General features: G+C 42.7%; 1 protein-coding gene across 2 annotated transcripts in view; it reads right to left on the minus strand.

Annotated features, from left to right (window-relative positions):
- Window positions 1-13377, minus strand: part of cblb (Cbl proto-oncogene B, E3 ubiquitin protein ligase) — a 147994-nt gene that overhangs the window by 70850 nt on the left and 63767 nt on the right. For both annotated transcript variants that reach the window (XM_083926749.1, XM_083926748.1), the window contains exons 5-6: window positions 13117-13273; window positions 10193-10314 (exon numbers count right to left, since the gene is read on the minus strand). In XM_083926749.1, coding sequence (XP_083782875.1) covers window positions 10193-10314; window positions 13117-13273 — 279 coding nt within the window. The remainder of the gene's footprint in view (window positions 1-10192; window positions 10315-13116; window positions 13274-13377) is intronic.

Here is a 13377-nt window from a genome sequence, read left to right on the forward strand (position 1 = left end):
TCTGTGTGAATGTGACAAGTAGCGTGAAAGCATATTGCCCGGCCCTAAAGTAACTACTTTGCTATGATTAATATAAGGTTTAACATTTCCCAAGAAAGTAAAAAAAACTCAGAGAAGGGGATGGAAGCACATCGACTCTTTCTCCCTCACTGAGAAATTCTGGATGCAAGCACCTCTCCGCTGCTTGCACTAGGTTGAGACTCTTCAGTGACTACATTCTAGCTTCTCCTCAAGGTTGACCAGTAAAATAGCAGCATGAATGGAGGATGGCTAAACATTAGAGAGAATTAGCCATAGGCCTACATGTTTGAGGCAGCTTTAGATAGGAGGCGGAGGGGCAGCAGAGCCCCTTGGATGTCCTGCGGGGCCCCATGGGTTGATGGTCGCCTGTATTCACAGCTCCGCAAACCACTATAGTTTTGCTTCCGTTATCCGGTGTCAGTCAGACCCAGACTCAGATTAGGAGTCTGTTGTAAATAAAAAGATGGATGTATCAGAATGGTATAGTTAGCATCTTTTCTTAGTTTCTGCTGTTTGTTAGCTTGTAACAGACAGTGTCTGACAGCTGTGATGACAGCGTGTTTTCTCTCTGTACTGACAGTACACTGAGCTGGAGGTTTCACATTTCTTTGCAGGTGTCGAAGTTGTTCACAAGTCGAATAGTGTTTCACATATTAGACAGTGATTGGTTTATTTATTAGTGGGGGCGCTGTTCGTAAGGGTCTCGCCTGTCACCAAACAGTTACTGCTCATCTCACAGAACAGATACATTTCTATGTTATCTAATATATCGTTTTCTCCTGCTGTTGTTTTGAACATCTATCTACACTGACTGATCAGCTCAGTGTGTGTGTGTCACGTGCTGCCGGCTGCCTCACTCACCGCGCTGGGTGGGGAAATAAAGTCAATGAATCAGTTAAACACTGATGATTTCTTCCCATGGAGCCGACATGAAAACTATTATGGTTCAGGAAATATCTGTTAGCTGGTTGAAGACAGGTTAAACAGCAGCTGTCACTCAGAAGCTGTTGACAGACAGCAAGCCCCAACCACAGTGATTTCCTAGTTGATCCAATCACGAAGTGTCCACTAGGGGCAGGTTTCATAATAAAGCAGTTTCTCATTGACCCCCATGTTAAACCAGGCCATTTTCACAGCATCATTAAACCTATTTAAGGCCTGGTACAAAAAGCAACCCCGTTGTCATGGTGATATGACCTAAACATACAGACTAGAATGCCGACAGTGGAAGCAATATTTTTTGGGGGGTGGGGGGTAAGTGGGGGCTCATGTGTTTGCATTACGTAGCTGGGTGTTATATATATTCTGAGTTGACTTTACCAGTTTGTAAGATCTGGCTTAACCCAAGTACTAAGAAGTGTGTGTATGTATGTGTGTTTGGTGTGTGTTATCCAGTGTTGATTTACAACAATGGTATTTGCATGATCAGTCATCAGCACCTTGTGCACATTCAGACACACACTATGTCCTTCTTCCACGCTCTCATCTCAGACACACACACACAAGACCGGCTAATCACAGGGCATGCATGACTCAGCTCAAGGCAATGAATCAGCACTGTTGTTAATGGTGTGTTCTCAAGTTATCTTCTTACTCCCAACAGGAACTTGCCACATGGAGGAAAAACCCTACCGTAGTAAAAACACATCGTCGGCATTGAATGTGGAAACTAGTACCTAGCCTACTGATAGACTGTACATACACATATATGAGCATTCAATCTATATATTGGGGTGGCAGTAGCTCAGTCCATAGGTCACTTGGCTGGGAACCGTAGGGTCGCTGGTTCAAGTCCCTGTGTGGACCATGTATGGAGCGTGGACTGGTGGCTGGAGAGGTGCCAGTTCATCTCGTGGGCACTGCCGAGGTGCTGTTGAGCAAGGCACCGAACCCCCAACTGCTTGGGGCGCAGGTCACTGGCGGCCCCCTCGCTCTGACATCGCTCCTTAATTGCATGTATAGGTCCTGTGTGCATGTGTGTATTTCGGGCCTGTGTGTGTAACATGATTAATAATAAGAGTGAAAAAATTAAATTTCCCCGTGCGGGATAAATAAAATAATTCTTCTTCTTCTTCTATTAATAGAAGTTATACGTTTTCCATAAAGGTGAGTAAACTCTATTCTAAAATTACTTATTGCATTTTCACATAGAATCTACCTCTCTTCATGATTGTCTGACAGACTATTTTCCCGTTGTTTCATTTCTAGAATTTGTTGATAATGCAATACACATATGTATCATGTATAATAATGCTAAATATGATTTGTTTAGGAGCAGCCTTCTGAGCACTTTTGTATTGTTCAGCGCAATCCACATCAAAAATTTTCATTTTCATTCCAGCTCACTTGGCCGTCACCATATCAGTAATTGGTGAATGTCTCCCTTTAAAAGCAGTATCATATCGATGTTGGTCTGAAAATCCCACATCAGTCGGGCCCCATTGCTGTTTCCGCTGATACAGGCCAGGCAGATTTCCTTCATTGAAATTGATTCTGATATGACATGTTTTATAAATATATACAGCAGTAATAGGTAAATGTTGTTTAGACTGAGGCTCAGAGATGTGATACCAAACCATGACCTGTTTATGACACATATAATCCCCAGTGCAATTTTGGCAAATTCATAAACATTATTTATTTCTAACTGGTATTTTATGGCTTTCAGCCTGAGCTCTAAGGCTATTTGCTATGGCAACCAACATTGTAAATATACATGAGCATATGTGCCGACTGAGAAGCTCAATGGTTATATGCATAAAAATTGGATCCTGAAAGAGCACGTTGGCTGTGCGTCTGCACACAGATAACGGGGGAAGCTGCAGGGGCCAAGCAGTAGGACATCAGATAAGTCAAGGATAAAAAACACCTGACTTTTTGGACCTTCTTGGATCATCAAAGAGGCAGCAGAAGGTTATTATAATGAAATATAATGAAACTGTGCACCAATCAGAATTTAGTGCAATAATCAAATCACACTCTGATGTCAGTCGTGCATTGTTTGCATATGTTGCAAGTGAGACATCACTGTCTAATCAAAGCACACCCGATCAGTCCTGAAGAAGCAGATTCTTACTGTTAAATTCAACAAAACTAGAATCTGCTCCGCGGTTGTACGCCTCCACCAACCAGTCAAGTTGCAGTTCACATCCAAACTGTCCAGACTTTCATAACATATGTAGAGGAGACATATCCTCCTCTTCTGTCCCTGAGTTATGAAACATTATGATGTCACAGTGAAGTTGACCTTTGACCTTTTGGATAGAAAATATCATCATTTAATATTTCTAACCTATTGTAATAATAAGTGAAGGAATTGTTGAGTTATGGACAAAAGTGTGTTTTGAAAGGTCACAGAGACCTTGACCTTTGACCTCCAAAATCGAATCCTAATCCTTAAAGTGGTCCTGAAATATTCAGTCCCAGGAGTGGGATGTATATATGTACGGACAGCCTGAAAACATAATGGCCCTCATTTATCAAACGAACGTTCGGCAGAAAAACGTGCGTACGACAATTTCCAGGCAAACTTCGGCATTTATCAATTTGGACGTGAGCGGGAGCTACGATCAAATCTCACGTCAGGTCTGAGATCATGTACGCAAAATCTGTCTGAAAATAATGAACAAACCTCAGCTGGCATTAAGCATAAGCAGTCACATATTAAGAACAGATCAAAACGGATTCTTAAAACGAATAAAAAAAAAAAAATTGTGGTTGGAGCAATTGATTGTACTCATGTGCGTGAAGGCACCATCCGTGAATTATTACACATTCATCAATCGCAAAAACTACCGCTCGATAAATGTACAGGTGATTTGTGATGCCAAGCTATCGCTTTTAAACGTGGTGGTCAGTTGGCCAGGGGACACACACTATTCTTTTATATTTCAAAACAGCTCAGCTCCCCCCGCGACCTCGACAGGGACAAGCGGTTGAAGATGAATGAATGAAGGCCCACTCATTCGTACGCTGAGATTGGTCTGATACGAATGTTTCATAAATCACTCGTGTGTCCTGTCCTAGGACCAATTCTGCGCTCAGATCTGCGCCCGTTTTCACGCAAGATTGATAAATGAGGGCCAATGCCCCTGGCTTTAAGATGAAGGAATCTCAAAACTAGATAGGTGTTTGAAATCAAGTCTTAGAAATGTAATCCATTGTTATTAATTGCTGTTGTTTTAATAGGTGACAGAATGCTATGAAGGTACGAAAAAATAGATGATGTCACATTGTGGTCTGGCAAAAGGCGAAGTTCATCCTCTTTTCAGGACAGTTTTTTCCGGTCCTTCTCCGTTGGCAGCTCGTGGGCCACTACACTGGCCTGATTCAAATGAATGAGGGAGCAGTGGATTTTTTTCATGCATAATCTGAGCACAGCACAGTATTACATTTAAAATGTATTAATTGAAAAAAATAAGGAAATATATCATTTACTGAATTCTTTCAAGTCACAAAAATATTTCAGTAGAACTGGAAACAACAAACTGAGCTAGCAAACTGCAAGAGGTGGCGTAGCAGCTCACTTGTTGGAATCATTTTCCTTCTTAATTGTGAAATTAATTAAATTAAAATAAATTGATTAAATTAATTAAAGATTCCTGCACTTAGATAATACAGATAAGCTGCTTGGCATCTCTGCCTGTCGCAGCTCCTCCAGTGCACTTTGAGGTCAGCTGCAGGGTCGTCAGCTGGTGCCACCGTTCACTGATGTTTCGCCCCCAAAGCCAGGACACCTCGCGGTAGGGGGGCAGTGGCACTGTGGGGACGATTCCCCACGCCACTCCCTGCAACTGACCTCAGTGGGGTGTTGAGCCCCAAGTACTGTCCCTCCTCCGTAACCACATCCAGAAACTTGCTTTCTCAGCCTTCTCCGCCAACTCCTTTATGGCCTTTTTCAGGCTGCATCAGGTCATTCCCGCAGCACGGAGGAGCCGGATCGCAGACCCCCCCACGAAGCCCCTGCATCCGACCTCCACCGGGTGAATGGTCGCAGACCCGCCTCCACCTCTGCACTCCTCTGCCAGGTCGCTGTACTTCGCCTGCTTGAACTCATGTGTCACTGGTATTCCCTCCTCCCAGGGCACAGTCAGTTTGATGATTAGGACTTTCTTGGCAGCTGTGGACCACATCACAACGTCTGGCCTTAGGGTTGTCTGTGTGATCTCGGTTGGAAAGACCAGCTGCTTGTCCAGGTCGACGCACATGTCCCAGCTCTTCCCAGGGGTAAGCTGACGTGCCGACCTCCCCGCCTCTGTCTTCTGCGCTGCCTCCCCTGGTTTGATGAAGGCGTTTTGCCGACGGGGAGTTGTTCGCCCCGACTCTGCATCTCTCCAGCTGCTTTGCCAACTTCCTCAGCACATGATTGTGCCGTCACCGGAAGCACCCCTGCGGCAGCGCGATGTTGCACCCTGACAGCATGTGTTGGAGACCCGCATTGTCTTTGCTGCACAGGAAGCACTCGCCCTTGCTTCCGAACCATTGGGCGAGGTTTCGAGGGCTTGGGAGGGTGTCATACGCTGCCCTTACGAGGAAGCTGAGCCGTGACTGTGGGGTTCGCCAGATGTCGGCCCAGGTTATACATTAGTTTCTCTAAAAATGATCACCTTGTTGACAATGTTGCAGGCTCACTACGAACAACACTCCACTTTGTTGCTCCTTTAAAAAAGAAGTTAATGAAACTCACAAACCCGTGAATTAAAACAAGTATCGCGAAAATTGGAAAGGAAATGGCACTCTACTAAATTGGAGGAATATTGCTTAGTTTGGCATGAAAGTCTAAAAACATACAGGAAGGCCCTCCGTAATCCAGAGCAGCCTATTACTCATCTTTAATAGAGGAGAATGAGAACAATCCTAGATTTCTTTTCAGCACTGTAGCCAGGCTGACAGAGAGCCACAGCTCTATTGAGCCATGTATTCCTATAACCCTCAGTAGTAATGACTTCATGACCTTCTTTAATGACAAAATTATAACTATTAGAGACAAAATCAACTCGCTTGGCACCAATTTTTCTTCAAACCCAGGAACCTTAGAAACAACTGTATGACCTGATATATTCTTGGACTGCTTTTCTACAGTTGACCTTAACAAATTAACCTCTACTATTTCGGCATCAAAGCCTTCTACTTTTCTCCTTGACTAGGTTACATAAAGAAGTGGTACCTTTAGTTAGCACCCCTGTATTATATGTACCACAGTCTTTCAAAGTAGCTGTAATTAAACCTCTTCTTAAAAAGCCCAGTCTTGATCTAGAGGTTCTAGCCAACTATAGACCTATATCTAACCTTTCTTTTCTCTCCAAGATCCTCGAGAAATTAGTTGCCTATTAGTTGTGTGACTTTTTACAGAATAATGAGTTATTTGAGGACTTCCAGTCAGGATTTAGAGCGAATCATAGCACTGAGACAGCACTGGTAAAAATGACGACCTTCTAGTAGCTTCAGACAAAGAACTTGTCTCTCTCTAGTGCAGCCTTCGACACTATTGACCATCACATCCTGCTACAGAGACTGGAGCATCTAGTTGCATTAAGGGAACCGCATTAAGCTGGTTTAAGTCATATATATCAGATAGATCTCGGTTTGTACATGTTAACGACAAATCCTCCATGCACACTAAATTTAGTCACAGAATGCCATAGGGTTCTTCCGTCCTTGGACCGATTCTATTCACCTTATACAGTGAAGAAAATAAGTATTTGAACACTCTGCTATTTTGCAAGTTCTCCCACTTAGAAATCATGGAGGGGTCTGACATTTGGTGGTAGGTCCATGTCCACTGTGTGAGAGATAATCTAAAAAGAAAAACCCAGAAATCACAATCTATGATTTTCTAACAATTTATTCGTGTGATACAGCTGAAAATAAGTATTTGAACACCAACGTTAATATTTGGTAGAGTAGCCTTTGTTTGCAATTACAGAGGTCAAACGTTTCCTGTAGTTCTTCACCAGGTTTGTACAGACTGCAGGAGGGATTTTGGCCCACTCCTCCACACAGATCTTCTCTAGATCAGTCAGGTTTCTGGGCTGTGGCTGAGAAACACGGAGTTTCAGCTCCCTCCAAAGATTTTCACTTGGATTTAGGTCTGGAGACTGGCCAGGCCACTCCAGAACCTTGATATGCTTCTTACGAAGCCACTCCTTGGTTTTCCTGGCTGTGTGCTTTGGGTCATTGTCATGTTGGAAGATCCAGCCACGACTCATATTCAATGATCTGACTGAGGGAAAGAGGTTGTTCCCCAAAATCTCACAATACATGGCTGCAGTCATCCTCTCCTTAATACAGTACAGTCGTCCTGTCCCATGAGCAGAAAAACACCCCCAAAGCATGATGCTACCACCCCCATGCTTCACAGTAGGGATGGTGTTCTTGGGATGGTACGCATCATTCTTCTTCCTCCAAACACGCTTAGTGGAATTATGACCAAAAAGGTCCATTTTGGTCTCATCTGACCACAAAACTTTCTCCCATGACTCCTCTGGATCATCCAAATGGTCATTGGCAAACTTAAGACGGGCCTTAACATGTGCTGGTTTAAGCAGGGGAACCTTCCGTGCCATGCATGATTTCAAACCATGACGCTTAGTGTATTACCAACAGTGACCATGGAAACGGTGGTCCCAGCTCTTTTCAGGTCATTGACCAAGTCCTGCTGTGTAGTTCTGGGCTGATTCCTCACCTTTCTTAGCATCATTGAGACCCCACGAGGTGATATCTTGCATGGGGCTCCACTCCGATTGAGAGTGACCGTCATGTTTAGCTTCTTCCATTTTCTAATGATTGCTCCAACAGTGGACCTTTTTTCACCAAGCTGCTTGGCAATTTCTCCGTAGCCCTTTCCAGCCTTGTGGAGTTGTACCATTTTGTCTCTGGTGTCTTTGGACAGCTCTTTGCTCTTAGCCATGCTGAATGTTTGGGTCTTACTGATTGTATGGGGTGGACAGGTGTCTTTATGCAGCTAACGACCTCACACAGGTGCATCTGATTCAGGATAATACAGTGGAGTGGAGGAGGACTTTTAAAGGCGGACTAACAGGTCTTTAAAGGTCAAAAATCTAGCTGATAGACAGGTGTTCAAATACTTATTTTCAGCTGTATAACACAAATAAATTGTTAAAAAATCATAGATTGTGATTTCTTGATTTTTTTTTTTAGATTATCTCTCACACAGTGGACATGGACCTACCATGAAAATTTCAGACCCCTCCATGATTTCTAAGTGGGAGAACTTGCAAAATAGCAGAGTGTTCAAATACTTATTTTCTTCACTGTATATGCTTCCCTTAGGAAATATTATAAGGAAGCACTTTAAATTTTCATTGTTATGCTGATGATACACAATTGTATTTGTCGATCCAACCAGATGAAACCGATCAGTAAGCTAAACTTCAAATGTGCATTAAGGAAATAAAAAGCTGGAAGACCTGCAATTTTCTGATGTTAAACTCAGATAAAACTGAAGTTATTGTATTTGGCCCTAAAGAACCCCGAAACTAAATAGCTAAAGATATTGTTACTCTGGATGATGTTGTGTTTTCCTCCAGCACCTCAGTAAGGAATCTGGGCGTTATTTTTATCAGGATATGTCCTTTGATTCTCATATAAAACTAACAACAAGGACCGCATATTTTCACCTGCGTAATATTGTGAAAATTAGGAACATTGTGTCTCAGAAAATGCAGAAAAACTAGTCCATGCATTTGTTACTTCTAGGCTGGACTACTGCAACTCCTTATTATCAGGCTGCTCCAATAAGGCTGTTAAGAGTCTCCAGTTGATCCAAAAAGCTGCAGCTCGAGTACTAACTAAAACATATCAAAGAGAACATATTTTTCCTGTATTCGCCTCTTTACAGTGGCAACCTGTAAGATCTAGAATATAATTTAAAATCCTTCTCCTCACCTACAAAGCTCTTATTGGTCAGGCTCCGTCATATCTTAAAGAGCTCATAGTACCCTATTACACCAACTAGATCGCTGCGCTCTGAGAATGCAGGGCTACTTGTCATTCCTAGAGTCTCCAAAAGTAAAATGGAAGGCAGAGCCTTCAGCTCCCAAGCTCCTCTCCTGTGGAACCAACTCCCAAGTTCATGTCTCATCAATGCATGTTACTAATTCAACTTCTTCCCCGGAGTTGTTTGTGCTTTGTCGTCTTGCAGGTCTCTACTGATCGTGATGGTGCCTGCTGCAGCGGTCCTACATGACGCTTCCTGCTGCTATTATAACTATTAGTCATATATACTATCACTAGTCTTATAAATTATGGAATTCTTAGCCATAGAGGCACCATCGGTGGTATGCCTCGCTGTGTCGTAGCTGCTGTTGCCGCTGCTCATCATTGATCATGTTTGCCACCATAATTATTATCATTTTCATATTCTATCACCTTAGGTTGGCTTGTTTTTACTATTCTGCTGTATTAACTGCCATTACATATAAGTCATATTCACATTACTATAGATATTATTATAGTTACTGGAAGTGTGTCTGTCTGTGTCTTTGTGTCTGTCTATCTCTCTCTGTCCATCTGTCCGTCTTTTCTCTCTTTCTCTGTCCTTTTCTTCCTCCCCAACCAGTCAAGACAAATGTCCGTCCTCCATAGAGCTGGGTCAGTCCGACATTCCTGCCTGTTATAGGGAAGGTTTTCGTTGCCACCATACTCTATGGGGGAATTGTTGGGTCTATGGAAATCATAAATAAGTCATAGAGTGCGGTCTATACCTACTCTGTAAAGTGTCCTGAGATAACTTTTGTTATGATTTGGCACTATAAATAAAGTTGTATTGAATTGAATTGAATTGAATTGAAATGGCAGCGTTATATATTTGTTACCTACACATATTCTACGGTTACAGCTGGATCACACAACAGCTTTTGTATCTCTTTGCCACAAATACGGTTTGATCAAGATTGGATAAAGTTCAGAGAATGGACCCAGACGAGTATCCTACGTTCATTTTTTATACAGTCTATGGTCGTAATGCAGTAATGTTTCAAGTTATTTTGAACAATCTGAAATGTTCTTGAATAAAACAGTGACTAAGACTATGTATTTTGAAAATATAATTTTGCTAATGGCTCATTTAGTCATGAATATGTTGTGTTGTAGAGAAATACTTTGAAACCAAATATTGAAGTACTTAAAACACACACACAAGTTACCATACCTGCCAGGCTTGTTGATGTACTTGTGCAGACGGGCCTTGACTTCATCATAGGTAAGGAAGGCCATGTAGCCGGGGTGTGTCACTGCCAGGAAATTCCAGTTCCTCAGAATTGATCCCCATGGCTGAAACAGACCACCAACTATTGTTTTAACTAAACAGATTAAAATCACATTCCAAGCATAAAGTCATGCTGAGTCAGTTCTGTCACAAATAATAATCTTATCTCATCTCGTCTTCAACCACTTATCTGGGGTCGGGTCGCGGTTGCAGCAGCTTTAGCAGGGGACCCCAAACTTCCCTTTCCTGGGCCACATTAACCAGCTCTAACTAGGGGGTTTTGAGGCGTTCCCAGGCCAGTGTGAAGATATAATCTCTCCACCTAGTCCTGGGTCTTCCCCGAGGCCTCCTCCCAGCTGGACGTGCCTGGAACACCTCCCTAAGGAGGCGCCCAGGGGGCATCCTTACTAGATGCCCGAACCACCTCAACTGGCTCTTTTCAACGCAAAGGAGCAGCGACTCTACTCCGAGTTCCTCACGAATGGCTGAACTTCTCACCCTATCTCTAAGGGAGACTCCAGCGACCCTCCTGAGAAAACCCATTTCGGCAGCTTGTACCCGCGACCTCGTTCTTTCGGTCATGAACAAATAATAATGATGATGTTATATTATGTTGACTTGGCTGAATCTGAATTATATAGCTGCTGTCAATTTAGTAGAAGTGAGGTAAGCGAGCCAGGATCCAGGCTAGGCTAAGAGCGTCCCTGCATAAACCTGCTGCACCGGGCATCTTTTTTATCAATACCTATACAGTAATTCCCAACCTTACCCACATCGGTAAGACAGTAAGACATTGGACAGTCTGACCATATGTCCCTGCTCCGGACCCCAGCTTACAAAACCCTTATTAACAGAACCAAACCTTAGACCAGGACAGTGCAGATTTGGACTGAGAAAGTCTCACCATCATCAAATGCCTGTTTGGGTTTGTCCTGTTAAATGTTTGGGAACTGTGAGCAAAGCATAAGCCGGAGTCAAATTCTCTGTATGTCCAACATACTTAGACCTGATTCTGATTCTGATTCTGATGAAATGCTTTTTTGAGACTGGTGCTGACCCACATCAAGCCTCCCTCCAATCTTGACCAACACCTGTCTGCCTAAAAAGCCAATAGATCCACAGACGAAGACATCTCATTAGCAATTCACACAGCCCTCGTCCACCTTGAAAACCCCAACACCTCCGTGAATTCCCCCTTGAATCCAAATGGACGTTGTAGTATGTTAGTAAAAGACCTGAACCCACCCTGCAACATTTCAACCAAATTTGTCCTGAGGGGATTGCACGAAATCATCACCAAAAATTGTTCCCAAGCTAGGCACATTGCCATACTTTGTTCACCCAGTAATTCTCAAATTATTCTCTCTTTATGAGGGCACCAGGACTCCCAATCAGTGAATAAACCAGGCCTGGGGCATCTGGGACAATCTAATTTGTAATGCTCCAAGTAAGCAACAAAGTACAACAGTTCTGCAAAAGTAAAACATCGCTCTAAAGGAGGGTTGCCCAATTCCGGTCCTGGAGGGCCGCTGTCCTGCATGTTTTAGGTTTCTCCCTGCTTTAACACACCTGATTCTAACGATTTTCAAACCTGTCACAAGCTTTGTTATTCTGTTTGATAACGAGCACATGTCTGCCTGTGCCCCGTTAGCTTGAGACTCTTCGGTAAATACTTTTACCTTTTACTGGAGGTTTATGAAGAGGCCCGAGGTTTAAACTGAACCAAGACGGACAGGAGATGGCGGAGCAGCAGAGCCTCTTTGGTGGATCGGCCACTCAGGCTATTGCAGTTGTAACTCCTGGAGTCCCACAGGTGGATGGACGGACATGGAGCCTGAGCTGCCTGCCCATGGAGCTAACGTTAGCGATCTGCAGCTATATTACAGTTTTGGCGTCCTGAAACTGGTATCAGTCAGACCTAGACTCAGATGAGGAATATGTTGTCACTAAAATGGTGGACTAGAAGATGTATCAGAATGCTAAGTGTAGTTAGCATCTTTTCTGTTGTTTGTTAGTTTGTAACTGAGGTTTCAGGGCTTTTTTGCAGGTGTTGTGTCGAAGTTGTTCTCCCATCAAATAGCATTTCACATATCAGACAGTGATTGGTTTATTTATTAGTGACCAAACTAAAGCTGACCAGCATATGTTTGAATTTCATATTACAGAGAAGTTCACATACATATCCTTCTTCAGAAGAGGAATGTGAAAAAAACTCTCTAGCGACAAGATAGATACTCGGATACAAGTGACTATAGTCAGTGTGAGGACACAAACAGAAGAAAAAAACTTTTCTGAGTGGAGGGGAGACTTTAGTGCTTGAGTTTTGAAAATCAGTTGTCATCTGATATGTATCTTTTTCTTATTATAAACAGTTGCCTTGTATTCTTCATTGGATGAGGTTATGATAAATTATCAGGGACATGGCATTTGAGGGTTTGAGCTGCTGAATTACACCATGGCATTGTTTGTTAACGCATGTAATAACATCCTTCTTTTTTTCTGTTTGTTTTCTGGGTCTTCAGAAAAGTTTACTCCAGTATGAAATAGTGTCTACCTATTATCATGACTCCATAAAATACCACACCTATTGTTATGTTGAAGTATGTAATTTCTAGCAGTAATTTCAGGTGTCTGGCTTCTTATATGACATCAAAGGGAGACTCAAAAATGCAATCCATAGTGGAACAAATCCTACCGACATTTTCTTGGTAATAATTCCACACAAAGAAGATCAATATGTGCAAAAAGAACAACTTGAGGTATTGCATGCAAATGCCCTAACCAGTTGTATCTGAATACAGTATGAACCAATAGTAAAGTGTGTCATTTGATATGCATGTTTGAAGTTCTGTTTTACTTTGACCAACCTGGAACAGGCGTGTGAAAATGTCGAACTCAAACACAGAAATGTAGTCATTGCAGGTAAGGTCGATGGTGGATTTGAGGGCCATGGCCTCCAGGCCCGAGCTGATGGGATGCACTTCGTGAAAGCACTGTCGGAGCACTTTCCATGGCACTATAGTCCTGCAAGAGAGCAACAATTCCTCCTCAATTATTCATTTTGGTCATTTTAAACTTATAGAAATCAAATTGGCTACTCATATAAATAACACATATTTGCATATTAC

Source organism: Echiichthys vipera (genome assembly GCF_963691815.1).
Source record: "Echiichthys vipera genome assembly, chromosome: 14".
NCBI classification, from domain to species: domain Eukaryota; kingdom Metazoa; phylum Chordata; class Actinopteri; order Perciformes; family Trachinidae; genus Echiichthys; species Echiichthys vipera.